Here is a 27,924-nt window from a genome sequence, read left to right as displayed (position 1 = left end):
AAATGGGGTGGAGCCAGGAAAGTAAGTCTATAAGGCTCCTGGGCGGAGCTTAGAGCGGAGGGGGAGACTCGTTTTGGGGGGCGGCGGTCGTGGGCGGGGCCTAGCCGCGTGACGATGACGCAGCCGGGCGTGAGGCGACCATAGAGACTCGGAACTTTTGCGCGGAGGCCGGAAGTGAGTTGGGAGTGCGGGCTCGGCGCTGAAGCCGCTGAGTTAGGGCCGAGGAAGTGAGGAGCCGACCGGCGGGGGCGGCGAAGATGGCGTCGTTCGTTACCGTGCAGCTGAAGAAGGCCTCGGAGGTGGACTTGGCCAAGCCGCTGTGCAAGTTCATCCAGCAGACGTACCCCGGCGGGGAGTCTCAGGCCGAGCACGTCCGCGCCGCCGAGGAGCTCCACAAGCTGCGCAAGAGCGCGCTCGGGCGCGCGCTCGACAAGCACGAGAGCTCGCTCGAGACCCTCCTGAGGTGAGCGGGCGGGGGAGGGGAGCGCGCGCGTTGGCGGCGGCCGTTGGCGTCCGTTGGCGGGGGAGGAGGAGGGGGGGAGAGAACAGGTGAGGTGACGGCGAGAGTGACGCTGCGCTCCGGCCGCGCCCTCAACCGGCCAGCCGGAGCCCTCGGGCCTCTGCTCAAGCCGCGGACTCGCAAACGTCCCGAGCGCTTCGTTTTTCTCAGACACGGTACAAAAAAAGAGAAAGTTGCTGCCGCCGGTTCAAAGTTAACAAGACAACGTCTCGGCGCTGGGTTTGCACTCCTCCCCACCCGCCGCCTGGGAATGTGCTTTTAAACGAATTTAAACCGATACTCTTCCTCGTACTTTACCTTCCGCTCTCTTACACAACCCAGAGAGGGAGGCGCCTTCTTCCTTCCTTCTCTTCGCCTTCGGTTTATTATTATTATTATTACTATTATCATCATCGTGCAACTCCCGAGATCTTGCTCCTTTAAAGGAGTTTTTATTCGGGAGTGGCTGCTCCGAAATAGGCGCCGCTCCGCCTCTGTGCTTGTCATCGATACCCCCCCCCCCCTACATGCTCTGGTCTTGCTTTGCTCCTTCTCGGAGCCTTCCTCTTCCCAAAGTGCATCGTTTCGGACAGAGGGCAAACGCCCCAACAAGGGGATCCGATGCAAGTTTCCTTGGAAATGAATTGCTGTGTCCAGTGGGAATTTATCCTCCAGCAAATGTGTTCAGAAAATGGAGCCCAAGGCTTTCCATAACGGGTGGGCAAGCACCTGTCTTTTCTCATGGACTCCGGTACCCTTTCGGTTGGGCCTGGATTATATGGGGATCTGTTAACTTTCCGCTCTCTTACACAACCCAGAGAGGGAGGCGCCGCCTTCTTCCTTCTCTTCGACTCCTGTTTATTATTATTATTACTACTATTATCGTACAACTCCCGAGATCTTGCTCCTTTAAAGTAGTTTTTATTCGGGAGTGGCTGCTCCGAAATAGGCGCCGCTCTGCCTCTGTGCTTGTCATCGATAAACCCACCCCCCACCCGCCTACATGCTCTGTTCTTGCTTTGCTCCTTCTCAGAGCCTTCCTCTTCCCAAAGTGCATCGTTTCGGACAGAGGGCAAACGCCTCAACAAGGGGATCCGATGCAAGTTTCCTTGGAAATGAATCGCTGTGTCCAGGGGGAATTTATCCTTCAGCAAATGTGTTCAGAAAATGGAGCCCAAGGCTTTCCATAACGGGTGGGGCGGGGAGGGCAAGCATCTGTCTTTTCTCATGGACTCCGGTGCCTTTTCGGCTGGGCCTGGATTATATGGGGATCTGTTAAGTTTCGGCAGGGAACAAAACGATTACAGGTGGGAAATGTGTAGGGAGAAGAAGGTGAAGCATTGAAGGTGAGAGGAATGCTGTTGGTGGTAAAGCAGGAACTTCCGGGTGTCATACAGAAGTTTATACTGCGAGAGAAATTGATCTCAAAGGCCCTGCACAAAGCAGCAGATTTAGGTGTGTCCCCACTGCCCAGACTTTGACATAGGGTAACACAGCCTGGCATATGAAACTCTGGACTGCTGTTAACAATGCCCTGTTTTGTAAACGCTACAGTAAAGCCATATTTTCCCATCTCCTGCTGCTTGGCATTCTGAACTTGAATGCTGCACAGTATGAGTGAAATAATGCAGATTAATTATGCTCCATTTTGCAAACAGGGCGGCAACCTAAGAGAAGTCCTTTTAAACTTTTTGGATAGTCACTTCATTCTCTAGGTAGGAGAACCTGTTTTTCTGCTTTATAATTTTTTTATAAATGGGCCAAGAACTCCAGCTGTCCCAATTCCCATAAGATCATTTTAAAAGGATATTTTCAGAATGAAAGAAGAGTTTATAAATGATAATGCCATTAAAAATTAGGGTGGATTGACTTACATAAAGTTTCCCATTTTGAAACTTCATATAGTTTTTGAGCAAGCATGTATTCTAAATGGTTGCTCTTAACAATTCAAACACTTTGTTTAGCAATATTCTCCCCTCCCCCCCCCCGGTCATCCCTAAATACGCATGAGGGGGGTCAGGAGAACCCCTAGAACAGCACCTGGAGGGAGTAGAAGGGGAATTGTTCCACTAGGTAAGCAGAAATGCTTGTGATTTCCTTAGTGCTATGTTGAATTCCTCTCCTAGACTTTAGCTACCTAGTAGTCTGTCAAACTGAGCTCGCAGAGGTGTTTTTTTGGTATGGTGTTGAATAATCCCAGGATTTTGGTTTTTGGTGATTTCAACATTTACACTGAGACCACCCTGGGTAGACAATCTTTAGATATCTGTGTCATGATGTTCATCAGCAACCCAACATATGAAACAGGACCTGATCCCCCCTCACCCCACCCTCGAGGTGAGCATCAGGTTCATGGTTGACTGGATGGGATAGCGGTTACCCCGTTGCCATAGTCTGACCTGGGAAGATTTGGGCTGATGGGAACCCTTATTATCAGAACAGGGAACTGGTGTTGACTGGATGGGTCCAGGAAGTAGCTAATGCCTTGCTTCAGGAAGTGGTGCTACCAGCTACATTGAACATGCCTGGATCCAGAAGATGAACTTCGTTGCAAACATCCCCCCCCCCCCCCGCTCCTTGAACAAAGGGACTGCAACTTCAAGGGTGCTTCTAGGAAGCTTATTTCACTACATTTCAAACTGGCCTAATGCCTGGTTTTAGCACCAAAACTGCTTTAGTCACTCTTAGTGTTGGGGGAGAGACAGAAGGAGTACTGTCAGCCATGAGGGGGCTGGAGACTCAATTTTTCTGTGGTTTGGCTTCAGCATACGGGGCCAAATTCAAAGAGTGGCAGCGAGGAGGTGCATTTGCTTACTTGCCCTATGACCATTTTGTATGGGGTCCTATGCTCTTCTGACTTGTGTATGAAGCCATCAGGAGTAGGCACCTGGAGAGTTGCAGCAAAGTGCCACCAATAATTGAGCAACACTCAGGTGTGTTTCTTGCATAATCGACATTTGGTGAATGCGCTGTGCCTTTTTTTAGTGCATGGATGTAGTAATGGCTTTAATTGAAACCAATAAGCTGAAAATTCTGTGGCATGGTATTATTCAAATACGGGAAATTGGAAGATACTCTATTCTTAATGGGGTGCACTCCCTCTAAAGGGCGAGGTATGTAGATTGGACTTTCTGACTCTGTTTCTGTGCACTCTGTCACTTGAGGCCCAAGTAGTCTTGATGATATGGATGGTCTTTCTCCACGTCCAGCTGGTTCACCAGCACCAGCTGTTGCTAGACAGGGGTTGCCTGGCTATGTCTCTGTCACCTGATGCCTAAATGATAGCAATGAGGTCTCTAGGGGAAGCGCCACCACAGGAAACAAAAAAATCCAGCCAAAGTACTGTTGGTGGTGGTGTCACCCAGAGAAAATCCTCAGTGGGTGGGTTGAGACAGTTAGCCATTCCAAGAAATATCTGGGTCCTAAGCTGTTTAGGGCTTCAAATGTCATGACCAGCAATTTTACTTTAATTAGGAGCTGGTGGAGTTGTTTCAATACAGGCAAGCTGTGATCTGTTCGGATGATCCCTGTTAGCAATGTTGCCACACTATTCTGGACTAGCTGCAGTTTCCAAGCAGTCCTGAAAGACAGCTGCACATAAAATGCATTTCAGTGGCCCAGCCTGAAAGTTTTCAAGGTGTGAATAACTGGCTAGGCACATACAAACTTGTTTTTCAGAAGTAACTCTGGAAAATGCTCTTTTTTGTTATTAATTGGGAAAAGAAACTGCCTAGGTAAAAAATAAAGCAAAGGTTTTCCTGTTTTAAGATAAACAAAAAAGTGAGCACATGATTTTAAAAAAATATAGTACTGCTTTATTTCAAATGCTTGATTTGAAACTAATGCTGCTGTAAAATAAAAATTCATAAAAAGAAGAGCCATAGTCCACAACCTGTTGCTCATTCGCTGAAGTAATTTAGTGACTGATTTGAAAGTGTTTTTAGTGGTTATAGTAAAAGCATTTTTACCTAAATAAGGATCAATATATTGATATAATGTTGCTAAAATTGCAATCTGTAAACGTCTGCAGAATGCAAAATGGTTATCTCTGAAGTGTTCACATCTAACTTGGATCATGTATGATCTAGTTGAAATTCCTGCATTGTTGTTTTCTTGGTATGTTTATAGTCACTTTATGAGTTTTTATAAAGCAAACACCACTGTTAATCTTATGCATATTTACTTATTTATTTCAGATACTATGATCAGCTGTGTTCCATAGAGCCAAAATTTCCATTTTCTGAGAATCAGGTAATGCATTATGTTAAACATTGTTTTGATAGGCATTGTAATGCACCAAGAGTGGCATGAAACTGAGTGGATGGCAGTTTCTGTTCATGTGTACGAGTCTGAAGTCTTATCCTTGAAGAACAATAGCAACCATTTTATAGCTGTTGTATACGTGGAAAGAGGGACCGATGCTTTGAAGCAAACTGGCTTCACAAGCAATTTGCATGTGTATACTTAATTGACTCCCATTAAAATTAACGACAGTTCAAATAATTTTACTGTGTTCAACATGCTTGTAGTTATTAATTTGGAGTGGAGGCTACAAGTCCAGATGTGCATTTGCTTGATAGAAGAGATTGACAAAGATTGCTGTGAATGTGTTCAGAGCCCCCATTTTCATCAAACCATTGCTGATTTCCTGACAATTTGTTTTGCATTTTGCTTAATAATGTAATTCTTACTTTGAGCTTAAAAACCTTTGTCTGCATTTGCCATGTATATTTCTGCTTAGATTTTCTTGGAACGCCTGCATCAATTTTACCCCCCCCCCAAAAAAAACCCCCTGGTACCCTCCATGAGTTGTTGGACTACAGTTCTTATCATCCCTGACCATTGGCTTTGTTGGATGGGGTTGAGGAGCCTTGGAGTCCAGCAAGATATGTAGGGCAAGAGGATGGGAAAGACTGATCCATATCTTTCTTAAAACCGGAAATTAACTTTCTGTTCTCATACTTACAGATCTGTGTAACCTTTACTTGGAAAGATGCTTTTGACAAAGGGTCGCTCTTTGGAGGATCTGTCAAACTTGGTAAGCTTCTCCTATGAAAATGAAATCTGAGTTAAATTCATAGAATCATAGAGTTGGAAGAGACCACAAGGGCCATCGAGTCCAACCCCCTGCCAAGCAGGAAACACCATCAGAGCACTCCTGACATATGGTTGTCAAGCCTCTGCTTAAAGACCTCCAAAGAAGGAGACTCCACCACACTCCTTGGCAGCAAATTCCACTGTCGAACAGCTCTTACTGTCAGGAAGTTCTTCCTAATGTTTACGTGGAATCTTCTTTCTTGTAGTTTGGATCCATTGCTCCGTGTCCGCTTCTCTGGAGCAGCAGAAAACAACCTTTCTCCCTCCTCTATGTGACATCCTTTTATATATTTGAACATGGCTATCATATCACCCCTTAACCTCCTCTTCTCCAGGCTAAACATGCCCAGCTCCCTTAGCTGTTCCTCATAAGGCATCGTTTCCAGGCCTTTGACCATTTTGGTTGCCCTCCTCTGGACACGTTCTAGTTTGTCAGTGTCCTTCTTGAACTGTGGTGCCCAGAACTGGACACAGTACTCCAGGTGAGGTCTGACCAGAGCAGAATACAGTGGCACTATTACTTCCCTTGATCTAGATGCTATACTCCTATTGATGCAGCCCAGAATTGCATTGGCTTTTTTAGCTGCCGCGTCACACTGTTGGCTCATGTCAAGTTTGTGGTCAACCAAGACTCCTAGATCCTTTTCCTAGATTCCTTTTCTCAATATTGTATAGTATTGAGATACAGAAAAATAAGTGAAATTTGTACAGCCTTTCAATTCATGTTTTCAGTCATCTTTTTAAAAAATCAATATTTCAAAGAAGCCATATATTTATATTTACCAGCTGGCTGAGTGCAAGCAGGGGATTCCTGAAAATGTAATTCTATACACAGAATGCAGGCATATGTTCTCTAGCTCAAGGTTGAGTTAGGTTTTTTAAAAAATGTGCTTTAAGGCATTTTTTAATTAATTAGAATATTTATACTTGCAAAACGCATATTTCCATGCATATTTTCTTTCAGCTTTGGCAAGTTTGGGCTATGAGAAGACTTGTGTGCTGTTCAATTGTGGAGCATTGGCTAGCCAGATAGCAGCAGAACAGAATCTTGACAGTGATGAAGGATTGAAAGCTGCTGCTAAACATTATCAGGTATTTCTTTTTCTCTCTAACATACGATTGAAATTGCTATTAGTTGTCTTGAAATTTGGCCATGTATGATTGATTCTGTGTTAAAAAAGCTACACCTTGGTTGTGGGACAATGACCGTTCATTGTTGGACAAGGTGGTGAGAAACATGCAATGGGTTTATTCACTTAGAAACACAGTTGTAACTTTGTTAAGTTGTAGCTTTGCCTAATAAGAATAAGAATAAGAATAATTTATTTATAACCCGCCCATCTGGCTGGGTTTCTCCAGCCGCTCTGGGTGGCTTCCAACAGAACACTAAAATACAATAACCTATTAAACATTAAAAGCTTCCCTCAACAGGGCTGCCTTCAGATGTCTTCTAAAAGTCTGGTAGTTGTTTTTTTCTTTGACATCTGGTGGATATATAAATTGGATGCCCTAGGGCAGTGTTTCCCAACCTTGGGTCTCCAGCTGCTTTTGGACTACAACTCCCATCATCCCTAGCTAGCAGTACCAGTGGTCAGGGATGGTGGGAAATGTAGTCCGAAAACAGCTAGAGACCAAAGGTTGGGAAACACTGCCCTAGGGCATCATGCTACATTTCACATTTATTCTGGTTCAGTTAGGGAACCAGTAGTCTGACTTAAAAGGGGGCAAATCCTATGAAAAGCATAGTTGGAACTGCATGTGTTCACTTTTCTTTGGAATGAGAGGCTGCTGGGTAGCAAAGCCTACCTCACCCCATTCTGTTTTTGAAAACTGAGGAAGCATATGAAACAGCTAACTGTATCATGGCAACTGTCTACACCATCTGTCTGATACCCTTCAGGTTTTTTGTTTTGTTATTATAACTCCTGTCAGCTCCAGCCAGTATGATGAGTGGTCAGGAATGATGGGAGTTGTAGTCCAAAACATCTGGGGGGCACCAGGTTGGGGAAGGTTAGTCTACATACTTCAAAAGGTCTGAGCTACTGAGGGAAGTACATAGGCCTTAACTCTGAGATCACTGAAGGAATTTGGAAATACATCAGTTGACACCCTCACTGTTTGCACAGATGGGAGTACTGTCAGTTTTTTTCAGATGTCCTGAAATGAAACAACAAACAACATTCTTGGATATCGACACCGACATCACAATGATTTAAATAATTCTGCTTTTATAGATTTCCCTTTCATAGCAATTTAAAATAGACCGGAATATAGTTTTCTAATACAAAGGAGGTATATTTTACAGAGTTAGAAAAAAAATTGACTTTTGAGCTCTCAATGTTTAAGCAGCATTGCCTCTCTGTCCTGCTGCAACCTCAGAATTGTTGGTGTTAGCATCACTCGGTCTAGCTCAAAAATCTGAGTTCTACTAAATACAAAACCAGCAGAAGCCTAAATTTGCAATATGTTTGTTCATCATGACATCAAACATGTGTCTTTAATAGAATATCATTTTCTCTCAAGTTTGCTAGTGGTGCCTTCCAGCACATTAAAGATACTGTCCTCTCGTCATTAAGTCGAGAACCTACAGTGGACATCTCCCCAGATACAGTTGGAACACTAAGCCTAATCATGCTGGCTCAGGCTCAAGAAGTCTTTTTTCTAAAAGCTACCAGAGGTATGTAATGGTCTACTTGTAATTTTTACATTTCAGTTTTTTGTTTTGCTACGGTAGGAACTACAACAATTAACATTGCTCCTAATTTCAACGAAAAGCTTTTCAGTGTGATCAGCTGAGCAGTCTCAACAAACCTAGATCTGGCTCATGAGAAGACCTTCCCCAGAGTTTGGAGAGGATGTCCCCTTTCGGGCTCTGGGGAGGGTCTCATTGCAAGCCTGCAAGTGGTGCTTTGTTGAGGCTCTTCGGGTTTCTTCTCCCTAATTCCGCATTTCTGGGCCTACATGTAAATTGAATGCACGTAAATAGGGGTTGCCTGTATATTCCGCTGTGTCCTCTACATGCACATTCTGCAACCTCATCTGCCACAACAGCTAAGGAGCGGCTAACGAACCACTGTCTTTTATTAATTTACCCTTAGTAATGTAGAAAATTGATTGGGCCACTTGATAAATTTATTTCATATTTTGCTCTATTTCTATATGCATTTATATCCCATCTTTAAAAGAATATTACAATGCAGCAAGCAAAATAGTATGAGCAATAAAATCTATTAGTAATATGCTGCTGGTTACAAACAAGCACAGAAACTGTTTGCTCTGGAGCTGGTCTGTTTTTTATTAAGATCATGTATTTCTGAAAGTTTAATAAGATTATTGTGGGCTAGTAGATTGCCAGAGTATTGACATTTGATTTATAAGTTTGCATAGAAAATGTGGGGAGCAGCAGTTGTGGGGGGAAGCATGGATCATCATATGCATTTTAGAAGTGCATCAACCATTTGGATTATTTGCAAAGCAGATTTGAAGATGCTATAATATAACTTTCACACAACAGCCTAGTTAATACTTGGAATTAAAAAGTGTTGTTCAAAACAAGACATGATTAGAACTTGCAAACCCTGGTGAGGCTCTTCTACCAAGTTTACGTTGTAGATGTGGAATATGATGTCTGATAACTGGACTTCCCTTTGGAAATCTATTACTTGATTTATACATTTCTTAGAAATATTATATTCTATTAATTCAAAGAGATTTGAATGAAATTCTTTAAAAGGCAGTAAGTCCCTAAACCTAAACAATGTGGCTGCTTTAGTGTACATAAAATATTCAGAACATTTAACACAGATCACACATTTCCACTGGATTTTAATATGGTTTTACTCTTGTAAGTTGTACATGCAAAAAGTACTGCCTTGCTACTGCTTTGCAAACTGTCATATGTTTTAATGGCATCTATATTTTGTTTTAGATAAAATGAAAGATGCCATCATTGCTAAACTTGCAAATCAAGCTGCTGACTATTACGGCGACGCTTTCAAACAGTGTCAGTACAAGGATACATTACCCAAGGTTAGTAACTTCCTAGTGAAGGCGGCTTATGAAGAAAGGGAAATTTAGGAATCGTAACTAAATTTTGAAGAACCCCACATGAAGCCAATGAATACTTGCTAATTGTTATAGATTTAGGAAAGCACATCGGTTCATTCCAACTTGTTGCTTCAACATTATGTCCTTCAGTTAGACAATCTGGTTTATTTATTTAAATTTATATACTGCTTGATTGTAAAAAAAAACCAACAACCTGTAAAAAATTGTTTTACAAATTTTTTATTTGGGATGTTTCTCTGACTCTCCCCCTCTCCTTGGGAATGTGGTTTCAATTCTTTACTAAAAAATTAATTCAAACTAACATACTTCGTAATGGAACTTATGCTTCGGTCTTTACTGTACCATTCTCTTTCACAACCAAAAAACTGATCTTGAGATAGGCTTGGTGGCAGTATGCGTGTGCTGTTGCTTGATTTCATGGCTTTCAGAAACAGGTAATAAAAGCAAAAATGTTATTTCAAACTTCCTCCTTTTCAAGATGTACGTTAGCTGTACTTGTGTCTCAGTTATTTGGATGCAGTCTCAACTCTAGAGTTGGTGTAAGGGCCTGTATAAGTTAGTAATATGGTGCTTTTGTTAGGAGACATTGCTGCTGGCTTGGCTATTAATACTTAAATTTTCAGAGGGGCTATGTTTTCAGGTTCAATAGCCCTCCTTTTCCTTGATATAGTTGCTGCTTGAGTTCATGTGTCAACACTTTTTAAATTGATTTAGTAAAAGGGCTGGGTGTTGCTTTTCCACTAGATTTGCCCCTTTGCTTCATTCTCAGCACAGCTACTGAGAGTGAGCTAGGAAAGGCAGGAGGAGCTGATAACAGGATGGACCTTGGAATATGTGCACTGGTATGCAGTTCAGTAATTATGACTCATTCATTTTATGCCAACTTACACCTTGTTTACATGTGCAACACATATAGCTTATTTTGTGTCAAACCTTAAACCTGGTTGCAGGTGGAGATCATTTTTAAAGACTGTGTATGCTTCATAGGAAAGCAACAGGTTTTTAAAACGTTACTGCATTCTACTACCACATTTTGTTGTGTATGTAGACCAGACAAAGCTTTTTGTAGACCAGACATAAAGCTTTCTTTGGAAGAATGTTTTAAAGTTTGAATTCCTGTTGCACAAGCACTTTCAGGGAGGCTGGAAACAGAGGATGATGTAACCTCTTGCGTAATCATTGACAGGGAAGTAATTAGAAGCTGCTTCAGGAATTGGATCCATTTTGCTATGTTAGTCAAGTTTACACATACTGTCTCTTCCACATCGTCATATCCAGCAACTTCAAGATGAATTCTTCCCATGTGAATTGGCAGATCACAGGGATTCTCAAGAACAACACAATCACAGTACAGTGGTGCCCCGCAAGACGAACGCCTTGCAAGACGGAAAACCCGCTAGACGAAAGGGTTTTCCGTTTTGGAGGCGCTTCGCAAAACGAATTTCCCTATGGGCTTGCTTCGCAAGACGAGAATGTCTTGCGAGTTCCTGTGGGTTTTTTTCCCTCCCCCCCTTTTCCTAAGCCGCTGATCCGCTGATAAGCCACTTATCAGCTGATCCGCTAAAAGCCGCTAAACCGCTAATAGCGCTAATCCGCTAAGCTGTCAATGGGCTTGCGTCGCAAGACGAAAAAACCGCTATACGAAGAGCCTCACGGAACGGATTAATTTCGTCTTGTGAGGCACCACTGTAGTTCCTCCTTGAAGAATTATGCTCAGTGGATCTCTACCTCTTTCTGTGCAGTTATGTATTTAATATTCAGTAAGAACTTAAGCCTGCCAATGGCCCATTTAGTCCAGCATCCTGTTTTCCTGGTGGCCAACCACATGTTTGTGGGAAGCCTGAAAGCTGCACTCTCCTCGTGGGATTCCTAGTACACTAACTGCATTCAGAGACCTCAGACCGTGGAGTTAGAACATAGACATTGTGGCTAGTAGCCATCAATAGTTTTATTCTCCATGAATTTGTCTAATCCTTTTTTTGAAGCTACCCAAGTTGGTGGCCGTCATAACCTCTTGTGGGAGCAAATTCTGGAGTTCTCCATGCAGTATGTGAAGAAATTCTTTCTTTTGTCTGTCCCGAATTTTCCAACATTATTTCAACATTACTTCAAGTTCTAGTGTTATGAGCGAGGGATAAAACTATTTCTCTATTTACTCTTGCCACACCTTGTATAATTTTATACACCTCTTTCACATCTCATTTTGCCTTTTCTCTAAGCTAAAAAGCTCCAAATAAGAAAAAGCAGTTGCCATGCAGAGAAATAAAGCTGTACATAGATGCATATGTGGACTGACCCACATAACTCTGAACCTTGTAACTGGCACAAAATGGCTCTACATTGCTCCTTTGTTTGATCTTATACTGGCTTCTGTACATATAGTTGGAACTATATGGAATAGCTGGTTGGCATCCCAGCTGTACTTCCTCATTCTTATTTGAGTTGTTAATCGTTGTTAAATAAGATTACTAAGCTTGGGTTCAGTTAGCTGAACTGAACTCCTAAGCAAATTTAAAATGTGCCCAATTTATATTTATTTTTATACAGAGCTGTGCTCATACTTCCACCAAACTTCATCCATGTAATGTTACATGGGTGGGTGTCCATGGCTTCTCATGTCTTAACCTTTCTAAACCATTAATTGGGTGACTCTAATGTCCTGTTCTTCTTCCTCTTTCCTCCTGCATCCCATGTTGTCTGTGATGGTTTATGTGGTTGGACTTTCCCCTGGTCAGTATTTTTATTTCCAGGAGGTGTTTCCTGTTCTGGCAGCAAAACACTGCATAATGCAGGCCAATGCAGAATACCACCAGTCTATCCTGGCAAAACAACAGAAGAAATTTGGCGAAGAAATCGCAAGATTGCAAGTGAGTAATGTCATTTTCTTTTTAGAATGCTGTAATTGGTTCTAGCTCTAGAAAGATTTAAGTATATGGGGGGGGGGGTTCCTGAAGACTTTAAAAAATCATCTTGCATCTGATTTCAACCTCAACTAGGAGGCTGAAGTCCAAGCCTGCAACAGTGTTAACTAATGTACAGTGGTACCTCAGGTTACATACACTTCAGTTTACATACGCTTCAGGTTACAGACTCCGCTAACCCAGAAATAGTACCTCGGGTTAAGAACTTTGCTTCAGGATGAGAACAGAAATCGTGCTCTAGCGGCGCGGTGGCAACAGGAGGCGCCATTAGCCAAAGTGGTGCTTCAGGTTAAGAACAGTTTCAGGTAAAGAACGGACCTCCGGAACGAATTAAGTACTTAACCCGAGGTACCACTGTATTCCATTTTGACAGTAAAAAATTAACTGGATGATAATTCTGTAGGATGAAACAGAGTTTCTCAAACTGTGTTCCGCAGAAGCAAGCCAAGGGATTGTAAAAAAAAGTTGTGAGATTCATTGAGCTGCAGCTACACATATTAAATGTACCACTTGAACAATTGTCCTGGAAATCATTTCCCCTTGCCATGCTTTCCAGGGGTCGAATCAGTAGTGGTAGGCAGAGCAGCATTGCTTGCCTGGCTTTCCAATGTTAATATGCTACTGCCAGTTACCAAAGGCCAGCTGCCTCCAACCTCCCAATCTCAGTATCCAGCAGCAACTTGTGGTGTTGGGTAGCCAGGTAAGCAATTCTGCTCTGCCCATGACAACCCACAACTGTGTTAACGGTGCCATTCAAGCACACACCACGGGAATCCTTTCCCCTCCCACTAGCACATTCTATTGAACTGCAGTCTGATGGCAAGAATTAAATATGCTGCTTCTTTAACATAGTAAGAACTGTCTCAGATAAGAGCCAAAGACTTGAAGGTTGACAGACAAAGCAAAACCTTCTCCCTTCCAAGGAGGTGAGATCCACAGCAAAAATAAACATTTTAAGATGGAAGTGGCTTTCATTACTCCTAGTGGCTTCCACAATGACATTGAAACAAGGATAATAACAATAAGGTCCCAGGGTGGTGTACAACGTTAAGAACTCATTTTATGGAGCGTAATAATGAAAACATAGCACAAAGCATAATAGTAAAATCATCATCATAACTATCTCCCCTGCACCACACCTTTAACATGCCATAGATTATTTAATGGCCAAAGGCCTTTGTAAAAAAGGAATGGTTTTGCCTGGTGCCTAAAGCCATGCAATAATGGCACCAGGTGAGCCTCTCTGGGGGGAGCATTCTTCAAATGCGAGCCACTACAGAAAAGGTCTCTTCTTGCATTGTCACCCACTGAACCTCTTAGGGAAGGGGGACATGGATGACAAGAGCAGAGTCTGGGTCAGTTTGTATGGGGAGTGGTATTGAGGTTCTGAGCTTTGTAAGGCTTTATAGGTCAACACCAGCACTTTGAATTGGGCCCGGAAACTAATTGGCAGCCAGTGCAGTCAGGCCAGGATTGGTGTTATATGCTTAATGTGAATAAGCATGTGTGTGTGTATATACAGACACGTTTCTGTTTATAATACCAAGCTTTTTGTCCTTTCATATTTCCTCTTCCTCCTGTTCTAGGAAAAGGTGGATTCTGCTGGTTTTTTTGCAGCAAATATATTGCCACTAAAAAGGCACCTGAGCACTATAAGAGTAACGTGTTCTGGACATGCTACGGTTTATTCATTTTTATTGGGTTTATTTTTTATTGCTGGGTGTTTGTTAGGGACTTTGACCTAGCTTGAAACAGAAGTGTATCTTTTGGGAATCAGTTTAGATATTTAACTCTACTGGCATTGAAAGTTTCAATCCCATATTCACTTACATGAGAGTAAGTCCCATGAAATACAACAGGGCTTACTGAGTAGGCATGTACAGTATTGCACTGTAAAAGAGGATATCTGAACATTATGTTAGAAAGCATTGGAGTAGAAACTAAAGTTTTGGTTCTGTAAATTCCGGGCAAACACCTTGCAAACTCTTTCGGATGTGTATGTTATCTTTATGGTCCTGATTGTGTCTATATTAAATATTGCAGTTGTATGTAGAAACCAAGTGTTAACTTGTAACTTTATTTTTAATTTAGCATGCTGCCGATCTAGTAAAAACAGTGGCATCTCGCTATGATGAATATATAAATGTAAAAGACTTGTCTGATAAAATCAGCCGTGCACTTACAGCTGCTAAGAAGGACAATGACTTCATCTATCATGACAGGATACCTGATCTTAAAGATCTAGAGCCTATTGGAAAAGCCAGTCTTGTGAAAGCCACTCCAGTTGTTGTCCCCTTGAGTCAGAAATTTACTGGTAAGCAGGCTTTTTATTGCAGTCTACCATTTAACATACATTACAGCCAACAGTACCTTTCTAATTTTTGGACTTAATTTTTTGGACTTACCACCTTTTCACTAAATGTTCAAGGGGGTGTATTTTATTGCTAATCTCTCAGTACTATTGTGAGATGTATTGGTAATCTTTCCATTTTGAAGATGGAAAAACTGCTTCTGAAAGAGTTTAGTTTGCCTATCACTGAGCAGTTGCTTATTTATTCACCTGCACCCCACCTTTTTCCCTGATAGGACTCAAGGTAACTTACACATAAAAATGCAAACTGCTAAAAACATAGAAAAAAACAATAATTAAAACAATTAAGCATTGTTAGAAGTAAAACTATATACATATATTAAATCTGTTAAATCCATACAGATAATTTAAATTAAAACATTACGGCCCTTTCATTAAAAGTCCATTTGCTAAAGCCTTTTAGAAGAAAACTGTTTTGAGGTGTTCTCATGTTAAGCATTGATACTTTGCCTGTGTTAAAATTTTGGTTGAAAGACTTCCCTTTCCAGAAGGCAATGGAGAGCGTGTGCTGGTGGTTTGATCTTTCCAGATAAGTACCCTGGGGAAGTAGAGGTATAAGCATTGCGGTTTTTTGGTCATCGTAGTAATACTGCTCATTTTATAGATTTGTTTGAGAAGATGGTTCCCCTGGCAGTGCAGCAAGCTCTCACTCTCTACAACCAAAGAAAGGCAGACTTGGTTAACAGATCAATAGCCCAGATGAGGGAGGCCACCAATCTGGCAAATGGGTGAGTTGATGATTCTGATGTCTGACTTGGTAAAACATTCCGTTTGTTTGGCATGCCAAAGAGATACTGTTGAATAAAACAGAAGTTCAGTATTATTAAAGGTACGTTTTCATGTCATTTAAATTTACCGTATTTTTCGCCCTATAGGACGCACTTTTTCCCCTCCAAAAATGAAGGGGAAATCTGGGTGCATCCTATGGGGCGAATGCAGGCTTTCGCTGAAGCTTGGAGAGCGAGAGAAGTCGGTGCACACCGACCCCTCTCACTCTCCAGGCTTCAGGAAGACACCTGCAGCCTAGGCAGCCCTGCGGGAGTTCCCACAGGGCTGTCTAGGCTGCGGATTGTAGCCTGCTTCCCGGAACGCCGGGCGCGCTGAAAGCAGAGCACCCGGTGCTTCGGGAACACACCCGCAGCCTAGGCAGCCCTGCAGGAGTTCTCCGCAGGGCTCCCCATGCTGCGGATAGCAGCCTGCCGTCCGGCGGGTGGGGCGCCCTGAAGCAGAGCGCCCCGCGCGCCGGGCAGACATCCGCAGCGTGGGGAGACCTGCAGGAGTTCCCCGCAGGGCTCCCCACGCTGCGGATAGCAGCCTGCCGTCCAGCGCGCGGGGCACCCTGAAGCAGAGCGCCCCGCGCCAGGCAGACATCTGCAGCATGGGGAGCCCTGCAGGAGTTCCCCGCAGGGCTCCCCACGCGGATAGCAGCCTGCTGCCTGAGGCAGACATCGGCCAGCCCCACAAGCTTGGGGGACAGCAGCGAGGCGCAGCGCCGTTCCTCGACCTGGTTCGGTTTCCCCGACCTGCATTTGGGGGGGAAATAAAGGGGAAAAAAATTCCTTTATTTCCCCCCCAAAAAACTAGGTGCGTCCTGCGGGACAGAGCATCCTATGGGACAAAAAATATGGTATATGTTGCCAAAATTGTGTTTGGCATTAGAAGAGTACAGTGACACTCATAAAAAAAGAAGTCTTCATTAGCAGTGACACCATCACGTATTTTGTGTGTGGCAGAAAGTACACTGGACAATTTGACTTTTACTTCAACGATACTTGGTACAGGCAGCTCCCCCCCCCCCCGCCCATTTATGCATGTTCAACCTGGAAGTGACCCGGAAATGTCATAAAGACTTCACTGAAACATCCCAAAAGGGCGAGGTGGGCATTTGCAGGCTTTTTCAGTGGGTTTCCATTATATGCAATTTCACCTACGAGAGCGGTGCTTTGGAACGTAACCTCTGTGTCAGTTGGGGGCTGCCTGTAATTTTACTTTTTGCTACAGCAAACAGAATGGTACAAGAGAAGACAGTATATTCTTATACATTGTTAAACGGGAATGTTAACTCCCAACAAACTGTCAGTCAAGTGTCTTTAAAAGCTGGTTGATGTCAATTGAAGTGTCAAATTGTCCTTCCCAGAGTGCTGGCTTCCCTCAATCTCCCCGCTGCCATAGAAGATGTTTCTGGGGATAGTGTTCCTCAGTCCATTTTGCAGAAGTCTAAGTCTGTGATTGAACAGGGAGGCGTCCAAACTATTGATCAGTTGATGAAAGATCTTCCGGAACTGTTACAGAGAAATAGAGAGATTCTGGATGAGGTAAGCCTACAATAATACCAATAGTCTACACTGTTAGCACATCAACTTACATTTTACCATATTGTGGTAGTGGCAAAACCTGAGCTGATAAATTCTCACACTTTCTTTGTTTATTTACAAGAAACTAGATCACCGTATGTTTTAAAAATAGATTCCATTTGATTGGATTCCAAGATTTCAGTCTATGTATATGCATATTTCCTTTCCCAATAAAGGGACGTGGGTGGTGCTGTGGTCTAAACCACAGAGCCTAGGCCTTGCAGATCAGAAGGTTGGCGGTTTGAATCCCCATGACGGGGTGAGCTCCCGTTGCTCGGTCCCTGTTCCTGCCAACCTAGCAGTTCAAAAGCACGTCAAAGTGCAAGTAGATAAATAGGTACCGCTCCGTTGGGAAGGTAAACGGCGTTTCCGTGTGCTACTCTAGTTCGCCAGAAGCGGCTTAGTCATGCTGGCCATATGACCCGGAAGCTGTCTGCGGACAAACGCCGGCTCCCTCGGCCAATAAAGTGAGATGAGCACTGCAACCTCAGAGTCGTCTGAGGGTCCCCTGTCAGGTGTCCCTTTACCTTTATATGTATATTATGTGTGTGTGTAAATATATGCATCGGGTGTTTATAGGGGATAGGTTTTCAAAGCAACACTGGATTTGTTCTGGCAGTCTGCTTGCACAACAACTGTTCTGCTAACTAGGAACCTCATTTTAGCACAGAATGACAGCCAGATCCAGTGGATGTTGTCTGCTTGTGAATGATAGTGCACAGCGACTAACACAACTGCTGCTATCATAATTCTTGGTAACGGTTATGCCTGTGCACTATTGTTTGCTCAACGAATGCTGCAACTTTCAAAACCTCTTGCACAAACACTGTTGAATTTTGCTCACTTGGTTAAATCCAGACTAAGTTGAAATTGGATGCCAGTCAAATAATTGGGAAATTTAATTATGATACAGGTGAAGCCTATATTCAGCACACTTTGCATGGATTCAGCCTTTTTATGGTTTGAAGTTATTTAATTAAAATATTTTTAAACGATTTTAGTCCCTAAGGATATTGGATGAAGAAGAAACAACAGATAATGAGCTAAAGAACAAGTTCAAGGAACGTTGGCAAAGAACACCATCAAATGACCTTTATAAGCCTTTAAGAGCAGGTAATATTTGTTCTTCATAACCTGGTACTGAGTTGCTGAAATATATTGGCATGAAGCTGAATTCTGTGTTGAGATTTATCCCAAAAGGGATTGGACTGATAAGGAAAGACATCAGAGGAAGCAGAGTAAGAGCACCATTTATTGGACTCTGAACAACAGGTGGCCTCTTCTAAGTTCCTCTCTGGTCTGGTTACCTAGGTTTAGCACACCAGTGGCAAAAAGTGGTTGTGTTACATATATAATTCAGTATAATTCAGAATAGTAAGATTTTCAAATAATAGGATGAAATGCATCATATTTGCTTACTCTTTGGGGAAAGGTGCAGAATGGAGATAGGAGAGCAACTTAATTCTATACTTCAGAATTCATTATGCTGAAGAACCTTAACTTGGATTCATTACGGACCCCTTCAACTATTTTAAAGTTTTACTCATTGTCTCACATTGTCTGCAGCATGTGTGCTTTAATTATTGAGACTGATTTTATTTTTTGTTGCTTTTATTTCTTGTATTTTCTTGTATTGCAACTTGAAATCTGTGGAATTTAGATTGTAATATGATAAAGTATGATAAAAATAGCAATAAAAATAGTTAAAAATCATATAGCATCTAGCATAATACATTGCAGTTGTTACAACAGAAAAATTACTATGGGTAGATCCAGACAATCTGCAGATTCGAGTGGTTCATGGGGGTGGGGGTGAGTTTGAGAATCATACCTGTTTTTATAAGTTGTGCGCTGAATTATTTTTACTTTAGTGTTTTACTGTTTTGGAGCTAGCCCTGGGATCATGTGATGAAGGGTGGACTAAAAATTATCTTTATAAGTGGGTTTCAATCAATGGAATTGTTTGAATTCACACAAACACCAATTTACTAAATTATTTGTAACACAGACTAAGTTTTTAAACTAGTAATTGTACAATATTTTGTGTATTGATAAAAGAGGCATGCTTGAGCATCGAATGAATCTTTGTATTTTTTATTTTTATTTTTTATTTTTTGTAGAGGGAGCCAATTACAGCAATATCTTGGATAAAGCTGTGCAAGCTGACAAACAGGTTAAGGAACGTTACCAATCACATCGTGATACAATTTCACTATTATGTAAACCAGAAGCAGAACTGAATGCAGCAATTCCGTCAGCAAATCCAGCAAAAACTATGCAGGGAAGCGAGGTAAGAGATTCAGAAATTGCATATAAAGCTTCTTAACGATTCAGTTCTTGATTGATAATATTCTGCCTTAACAGTTGTTTGAGAGATTACTTAAAACAGGCTTCTTCAACCTCGGTCCTCCAGATGTTTTGAGACTGTAATTCCCAGCATCCCTGACCACTGGTCCTGCTAGCTAGGGATCATGGGAGTTGTAGGCCAAAAACATCTGGAGGGCCGAGGTTGAGGAAGCCTGACTTAAAACTTAGGGTGAAGGGTTGTAAAAATCTTCCTTAGATATTACAGGAGCACTGTTCATGTGTTGCTTTCATGGGTTCATCTCACAATGCTGCTGTAATGATCGGAAGCTCATCACAGGCTAGTCAGGGCTAGTTGCTCAAGTACTTAGCATCTGAGCATTGTTTCTGATCCTGAATGAGCATTGGTTACATGGAAAAGATGTGTTTGTTTGGCCTCAGTCATACTGTGTTGCATCTTTAGACATTAAAATGAGGTGAACCATTGGAAAAACATTGCTGAAGATAATGCAACACAACCTTCTAAGAATTACTTATAGAATAATTCTACCTGGTTAAAGCAGTGGGAGAGATGTGACAATACAGTGGTGCCTCGCAAGACGAAATTAATCCATTCCGCAAGTCTCTTCGTCTTGCGGTTTTTTCGTCTTGCGAAGCACGGCTATTAGCGGATTAGCGCTATTAGCGGCTTAGCGGCTCTTAGCGGCTTAGCGGCTTAGAAAAAGGGGGGGGGGAGGGAAAAAAACTTGCAAGAACTCGCAAGACGTTTCGTCTTGCGAAGCAAGCCCATAGGGAAATTTGTCTTGCGAAGCACCTCAAAAGACGGAAAACTCTTTCGTCTAGCGAGTTTTTCGTCTTGCGAGGCATCCGTCTTGCGGGGCACCACTGTAGAGCCCACCTTATCAGCTTTGATGAGAGACCAACTGGTGCTTGCATTTGCTTGTTTTCCTCTTCCCTCCCCACCATTTCTCCCATGTGCTCCGTGTTTTCGTTTTTTACTTTGTAAGCCTGCAAGCAGGGACTATTACCTTTAAGACTTTAAGGAAAATTTGTACATGAGAGGATGATGTTAATTTTAAAGTCTTCCAATGCAGCACAAAAACTTAATCATCTATTAGGAAGAACTTCATTTGAAAGGCAAAATTAATGGGACACAGGAGACTGGGCTTTTTTGTGTTGTGCTTTTTACATTAAAAAGTTCTGCAAGGCCTTCCCAGATTACCTGAGTGTCATGGCATGGAATGGAGAATGGCCTATCCTGTTTGCTGTCCCCACCCAATCCATCTGATATAAATTTATAGGTTCTTGTGAGCAGCTCATCATCATGATCCACTTTGTAATTAAAAGCAAAAATCAGAAAACTTCACGGCCAGATCTTCCATATGCCATTTCAGTTTGCCCCATTTTTGGAGGGGAAAAAGTGCGTCCTATAGGGCGAAAAATACAGTATTTCAAAAACAACTGCTAGTTCTGACTCTTCTCTTTCTGGTGCATAGTGGAAAATAAGACTTAACAAGTGCCTCAAAGTACTTTAATTGCACTTTGCTTTCTAGGTGGTGAATGTCCTAAAATCCTTGCTAGCTAATCTGGAAGAAGTGAAAAAGCAGAGAGAGCAATTAGAGAATGATCTGAAGGCAATAAACTTTGACATGACAACAAAATTCCTAACAGCCCTAGCACAGGATGGTACTTTAAATGAAGAAGCCATTTCTGTCACTGAGCTGGATCGCATTTATGGTAGTCTCACCCACAAAGTACAGGAGACCCTGAAAAAACAGGAGGAGCTGCTCAACAACATTCAGGTAATCTTACTTTCTTTGTGATACATTTTAAGGGCCAGCTTGGCACAGTTGGTACCTGGGGGGCAGGGTGCTGGTAGTCAATGATTCCACTATGCTTATATTAATTCAAACTTGCAGCCGCAAATATTTTCTTCTAGTAGATAAATGTATTTATCTTAGTTGAGATAAATGCCTGTGAAATAGTATGTACTTTGTGAAACCCTCTTAAAATGCTTTCTTTTTTCTCATGGTAGAATTCACATCAGGAATTTTCTAAGATGAAGCAATCAAATAATGAATCCAATTTAAGAGAAGAAGTTCTAAAGAATTTAGCTGTTGCTAATGACAATTTTGTGGAACTTGTAGCCAACCTGAGAGAAGGCACAAAGGTATCGTAAGGTCCATCACCACAAAAAGCAATACCACAGGTTTTATTTTCTTCTTTTCCCTGGTCTGATTGATTAGTGAGTTTCAACAGGTGCAGTGTAAAGCATTGCAGAAGCCCACTTGAATAAATGTATATACTATATTCTAGAGAGAACGCAGGTCTTGAATTATAAAAGTTGAAAATGGGGTGACATTTCATGTACTTAATGCTACTTTGATGGGATGGGATGAAATGCCACAAATTTCAGAGCAAGTATTTATTACCTATAATGACAATAAGCAATAAAACTGAAAGGGAGAAATTCTAAACGAAATACAAACAAAAAATTGGAAGTTTGGGAAATGGCATCCCTTTGAGTTATACAGAACCAATAAAGAAGGATTCTTAATATGCTCCTCTCATTGCAGCCTTGAGTCTCCTTTGAAGTTAACACCTGTAGCACCTCTTTTTAGCAGAGAAATGGGAAGATAGGGAACAAGAAGGAAGAGAGAAAAACTAAAAAAGAGAATGGAAGGCCCTGGCAGCGTGTTTATGTTGGGGGTGTATTGTTTTTTGTTTTAAACTGAAGAACGTTTGTTTATTCATTTATTGCACTTTTTATCTCACCTTTCTCACCAAGGAGCTGGAGATGGCTTGCATAGTTTTCATTTAACCTCCACAACAACAACAACCCTGTAGGGTAGGTTAGGCCCAAGGTCACCCAGTGAGCTTCATGGCTGAGTGGAGATTTGAAGCCTGGTCTCCCAGGTACTAGTGGGGGTGTATTGTAATCAAAACATTCTAAAATTGCAAATGGCACAAGGGAGGCAACAGAGGAAAGAGGTTGGGCTAACAGGAACAGTATATAATTTGTTGCAGTGATACTGAGGCTTAGCGTAGTAGATACGGTATACATTCCCTTTGTATACAAGGTACATTATGTGTCCAGTTGTTGATGTTGAGTGGACAGCGAATTTTTTAAGCTCTTAAAACCAGAGCCTTTGTTCCATCTGAAACACATGCATCTTATTTAGGGCTCTTTGGACCAGAATGCAATGTAGTATGAAGTGAAGAAATGTCAAATCAGGGTCATGAGAATTGTCAGTTGACATATATGGTCTTCACACTGTCCCTTAAGCACCTGCAGACTGTTTGCATATAATTCCTTGGTATGCAGTTCCACATTTGCTTTTCCTAGTGGCAATGCTGGAAATAGCAGTGGACTAAAATGTTTCCTTGTTATCAGTTTTCTCACTTCTTGGAAATAAGACTTATGTCAATATCCAGCGCTTTGTTTTTAAAATGCTTCCTGCTGGTGAGGAGTCACTGTTTTCTTCCTTCCTAGTTTTACAATGAATTGACTGAAATCCTTCTGAAGTTCCAAAATAAATGCACTGACATTGTGTTTGCACGCAAAACGGAGAGAGATGAACTTCTGAAGTAAGCTTGCTCCACCTTCAAATATTAGATTATATTTCATCTTAATGGTTTTCTTAACTACCTTTGAGGGAAGAGGTCCTTCCAGTCAGGGGGACTTGAGATCAGAGGTGACTCTTCAAATGATAAATATCCATTTATTGTAAATGCTTGGTAGTAATCTCTGAGAAAATTACAGGAAATGCTTAAGTCATACTGCAGTAACTTATTTATGTGTGTCAAGACGTTGGCCAATTAGTAAGGGCTAAATATGTATATATTATGCATAGATTCCTCTATTCTATATTCCTCTATTCTGGTGGTGCCCCAACTTAAAAATTGCCCATGGTCTTGGCAGATCACTTAATGTTTTTTTCTGCCTTTTGTAGTTTATGTCATGTGTTTAATGCTATGTCGTTTTTAATAGGATTGCTACTTCTGTTTTTAAAGCCCTGTGTTTTATTGTATTTCATAGAATTCAAAACGTAATACAATGTAAGAAAGAACAGGAGTTGTTAAAATGAAATTAATACAGACATTTATTGTGATGGGTGCGTCAGTTCCCATCTTCAGCCGCAAATCCAGATATGCTGTGGCTCACCAGAATGAAGTTCACAGACCACAGTTTGGGGATCCCTGCTCTATTTCTTACAAACATGTCTCTGGCATTCTGCAGTTTTTGAACTTTTTTGTCTACATACTTTAGGCAGCAAATTTCACGTGTGTGGATCCAGAGAAGTACATACAGAGTTTTTCTTACATTCTAGAGCTGCTGTGGTCCCTTTACAGCCTATTTCAGCTGTTCTTCAGGGTCACGGACGAACACATCCCTTGCGTGAGCAAATTGGGCACTTTTGACAAGCTATAGTGTCTGAAGTTTGGAGCATGGTTTTCTTTGCAATAGAAACAACATTTTTGCTTCTTTCAAATGCCATTTGATCCGAAAAGGCCGTATTTAATTCTGCTAAGCTTTGGTGAGATTAAGCTCAACCTAATTGCAGAGGTAATTTGACCAGTTTTATAATAGCTTGGTAGCTTTCTCTGCAAAGACCCTGTGTAGGTGTGTATCGAATATTAATTCTATGTTAGGTGGGGAAATATTGCAGCAATCTATTATGTTTCAAATCTTATGAAAAACATTTTCCTTTTAAGAGATTTGCAGCAAAGTATTGCTAGAGAACCCAGTGCGCCTTCTTTTCCTTCTGTGCCTGCATACCAGACTGGGGGAAACAAACCTCCAGCATCTTCGACTCCAACTCCAGCTCCCAGAACCAGCGTGGTAAGTAAAGGAACCATTTAAACAAATGTACAGTGGTGCCTCACAAGATGAAAAGAATCCGTTCCGCGAGTCTCTTCGTCTTGCGGTTTTTTCGTCTTGCGAAGCAAGCCCATTAGCGGCTTAGTGGATCAGCTGATAAGCGGCTTAGCGGATCAGCTGTTAAGCGGCTTAGCGGATCAGCTGATAAGCGGCTTAGCGGCTTAGAAAAAGGGGGGGGGGAGAAAAAAAAACCTGCAGGAACTCGCAAGACATTTTCGTCTTGCAAAGCAAGCCCATAGGAAATTCGTTTTGCGAAGCACCTCCAAAACAGAAAACCCTTTCGTCTAGCGGGTTTTCCGTCTTGCGAGCCACCACTGTATAGTGTTATTTCCCTTCATAGCTGTTTCTTGAATTAGAAACCACCTGTTCCGTGGTGGCTGCCATTGCAGGTGGGCAGCATTTCTATTTGCTTACTTAAATATATACAATACCACTTACCATTACAGATCTTGAAGCGGTTTATTAAGATAGAAACGATTAAAAAAAATAAAAAATACATGAACACAGTTTCAATAAAAATAGTGCCCCAGTTATCTGCAATACTATAAGGCGGTTGGATTAATGTTACTAGTCAGGGAAAACCCAAGCCAGCAAATAAGTTTTTTGTAAAGCATTTCAGTGGTGGAGCATTTCGGAATGTAGGTGCCACTGTGGAGAAGGCCTGCTTTTGTGTTGTCCCAGGTTCTGTGGTTACATAGTACCCTCTTTGTCTGGCCCTTGGACCTCTTAACTAGACTGCTCCCCTTTGTCCCAGGCCACACCTGGCAGTGACCCAGCCTCATGTCCCCAGTATTTATGCCTCACTGGAATCACTACTATTATTATTAATACAGTGGTACCTCGGGTTAAGTACTTAATTCGTTCTGGAGGTCCGTACTTAACCTGAAACTGTTCTTAACCTGAACACCACTTTAGCTAATTGGGCCTCCTGCTGCTGTCGTGCTGCCGGAGCACGATTTCTGTTCTCATCCTGAAGCAAAGTTCTTAACCCGAGGTACTATTTCTGGGTTAGCGGAGTCTGTAACCTGAAGCATATGTAACCTGAAGTGTATGTAACCCGAGGTACCACTGTAATTGAATTTCTATACCAGAGGTCTCAGGGCGGTTCACAGAATAAAATCAAAATATAAAACCACAAAATACACAATCAAAATAAAAACAACAACCCAGTAACAGCCCACCCCCCAAAAAACACATTTTTAAAGGGCATAGGATCCTCACAACATTTAAAGTAAGACAATTAACAAACCTGGACAGGAGCCACTCATTGGAAAGACCGTGATCTCAGAAATGTCTGCGGCAATATTTATTGGCAACCAAATTGGCCGGGTGTGGAATGTGTCCTTAACCTCTGTTAGAGGATGGAGAGAATGGGTGGGTGTATAAGGGACTATTGGAACTAGCACAAAGGTAACATTTATATTAACTGGTAAAGGTAATATTTGTATCCGCACTGGAAGGTGGCCCCCAGAAGGTTATATGGCCCTTGGGATTAAAATATAGGGAATAGGTTGCATGGCCCTGGGTTGTTCAGAGCTTAGACTTGAAGCCTTGTTTCTTGGCTCATGTTTCCTATTGATTTTCAGAGCCTATTCTGTTTAGTGCCACACACAGATGATAGCATTGTAGTTTATGTCTATGCAGCGCACACCTAACTCCACTTTTCTTATTTAGGCCAGTAAACCACAGCCCCCAGCACGCCCTCCTCCGCCAGTGATTTCTTCGGCAAATGCACTCTCTACTCCTGTACAAGCAGCCATTGGCACAGCACCTTCTCCGGCTGGCTCTACGGCTAGCACAGCACCTTCCCAGGCTCAGGGGCCGCCTTATCCGACATATCCAGGATACCCTGGGTAAGTTTGCATAGAAAAGAAAAAAGAAGGAGCTTAAGCACCACTTGAGAGATTAGATTGCTCTTAATTATTCAGCAATAGTCTTCTTCTTCTTTGACGATCAGTCATAGCCAAGTAAAGATTGTCTTCCAAAAATGTCTTAACAGTGAGTCTGTAAGTGACTGTGGAGGCCAATTCTGGATCCACACGCCCTTCTACAGTGGGGACATAGGTTTCCGGGCAGGAGCTGATCACAGTGAGGGTTTGCCAAGCATGCCTTCCTCTTAGCACATTTCTCCCTTTCGTCCTGAGTTCGGGTATCTTTCAAGGAGTTTCAGATGGCGTTTACAAGCGGTCCATATTTCATAAGCAATGGTAGCACCAAGTTAAAGCTCTTGCTAGTGGAAGTTATTGTGGCAGGAGTATGTCACAATTGGATCTCCCCTAGAGTATTAAGACCCTATTAAGGATTCCAAAATTCTGGAAAGCTGTTTTTTTAGCAGAAGGTTTGATGGGCTGTGCAGGGGGAGATCCTTCAGAAGGCCAACTGGAGAGGTTTATTGTAACTGTACATCCTGCCACTTTTTGTTTTTACAGATACTGCCAGATGCCTATGCCAATGGGCTACAATCCTTACATGTATGGCCAGTTCAATCTGCCATACAATCCTGCGGCTATGTACCAAAATCCTGGACAAGCACCGTATCCAGGACCACAGCAGCCTGGATATCCTTACCCACAACACCCTCCACAACAGCCTGGATATCCTTATCCACAGCAATAACATATCTGCAAAGAAGCACTGCTTGTTATAACTAAGAGAAACTTGCAATAAGCATACTAAATCTTTAGTTCCAGTTAGTGTACCTCGCTGTATTGAAAACGCTCCGTAACTTTTCTCTGGTTAGATTCTCAAACATTCTGTGCTCCCGATTGGATTCTGACTGTATTAAACCTCTTAAAGGATCAGCAGGCTGCATCTGTAGTATGTGAACAGAATTAGATCACAGCAAATGGTGTGAACTACACTTAAACCAAAATTCTTTATTAAAAAAAAAGTAATTTCCTATAAATAGTATTTGGGGTGATTGAGATGAAAAGCAAAAGGAATTGCACTGGGTGAGATTTAGTCCACAAGACTAAATGCGGTTTCCTTCTATATTTTGCTGGTTTGTATTTTGGGTATCAGTTTAGCTCACAATCAAGACATTGTAAATCTTAAGTACAACATAATATTGCATAGAGATGGTTTAGAAATGTTTAACAGTAGATATTTCTTACTACCCTATAACTGGTGTTATGTTTCTGAAGTTTGGGTGCACTCTTTGGCGTTGGTTTTTGAAGCCGAGGTTTCTGCTAAACACTCAAGGATGGAGATAGGTTGTATTTAAGTTCCTGTAATATACAAATGATTCCATAGATCAATATTATGTTACCCCAGAATGAGCAAGAAAAATAAATCTGCATATTTTTATTGAATCTTTCAGAAGACGCTTTCAAGTTGTAAGATGTTCATCAGTGATGATTTGCAAAAAAATGTTGCTAAATTGCTATTCATGACTGGCTGAGAAGTAAAACACTTGACATTTATTTTGA

At 41.9% G+C, this 27,924-nt stretch overlaps 1 protein-coding gene and 1 long non-coding RNA gene across 3 annotated transcripts; both read left to right on the top strand.

Annotated features, from left to right (window-relative positions):
• Positions 1 to 142: 142 nt before the first annotated feature.
• Positions 143 to 27,924, top strand: PDCD6IP (programmed cell death 6 interacting protein). Of its 2 annotated transcripts, none has more exons than XM_081834763.1 (18): positions 143 to 463; positions 4,696 to 4,750; positions 5,468 to 5,537; positions 6,561 to 6,688; positions 8,120 to 8,273; positions 9,525 to 9,625; positions 12,415 to 12,531; positions 14,677 to 14,899; positions 15,561 to 15,684; positions 17,094 to 17,271; positions 18,312 to 18,423; positions 19,431 to 19,600; positions 21,168 to 21,416; positions 21,650 to 21,784; positions 23,108 to 23,202; positions 24,331 to 24,457; positions 26,171 to 26,349; positions 26,926 to 27,924. In XM_081834763.1, the coding sequence occupies exons 1-18, from the start codon at positions 258 to 260 to the stop codon at positions 27,110 to 27,112; spliced, it is 2,610 nt and encodes an 869-aa protein (XP_081690889.1). In that variant the 5' UTR covers positions 143 to 257; the 3' UTR covers positions 27,113 to 27,924. The 2 variants fall into 2 exon arrangements, with proteins under 2 accessions (XP_081690889.1, XP_081690888.1); XM_081834762.1 differs by having other exon boundaries at positions 12,400 to 12,531.
• Positions 1,371 to 3,531, top strand: LOC309326297. The gene is made up of 3 exons (XR_014150276.1): positions 1,371 to 1,954; positions 2,158 to 2,214; positions 3,485 to 3,531. It is a non-coding gene; the product is annotated as an uncharacterized lncRNA (long non-coding RNA).

This window comes from Podarcis erhardii (genome assembly GCF_964252035.2).
Source record: "Podarcis erhardii genome assembly, chromosome: 12".
Taxonomy (NCBI): domain Eukaryota; kingdom Metazoa; phylum Chordata; class Lepidosauria; order Squamata; family Lacertidae; genus Podarcis; species Podarcis erhardii.
This window is presented reverse-complemented; position numbering and strand designations above follow the sequence as displayed.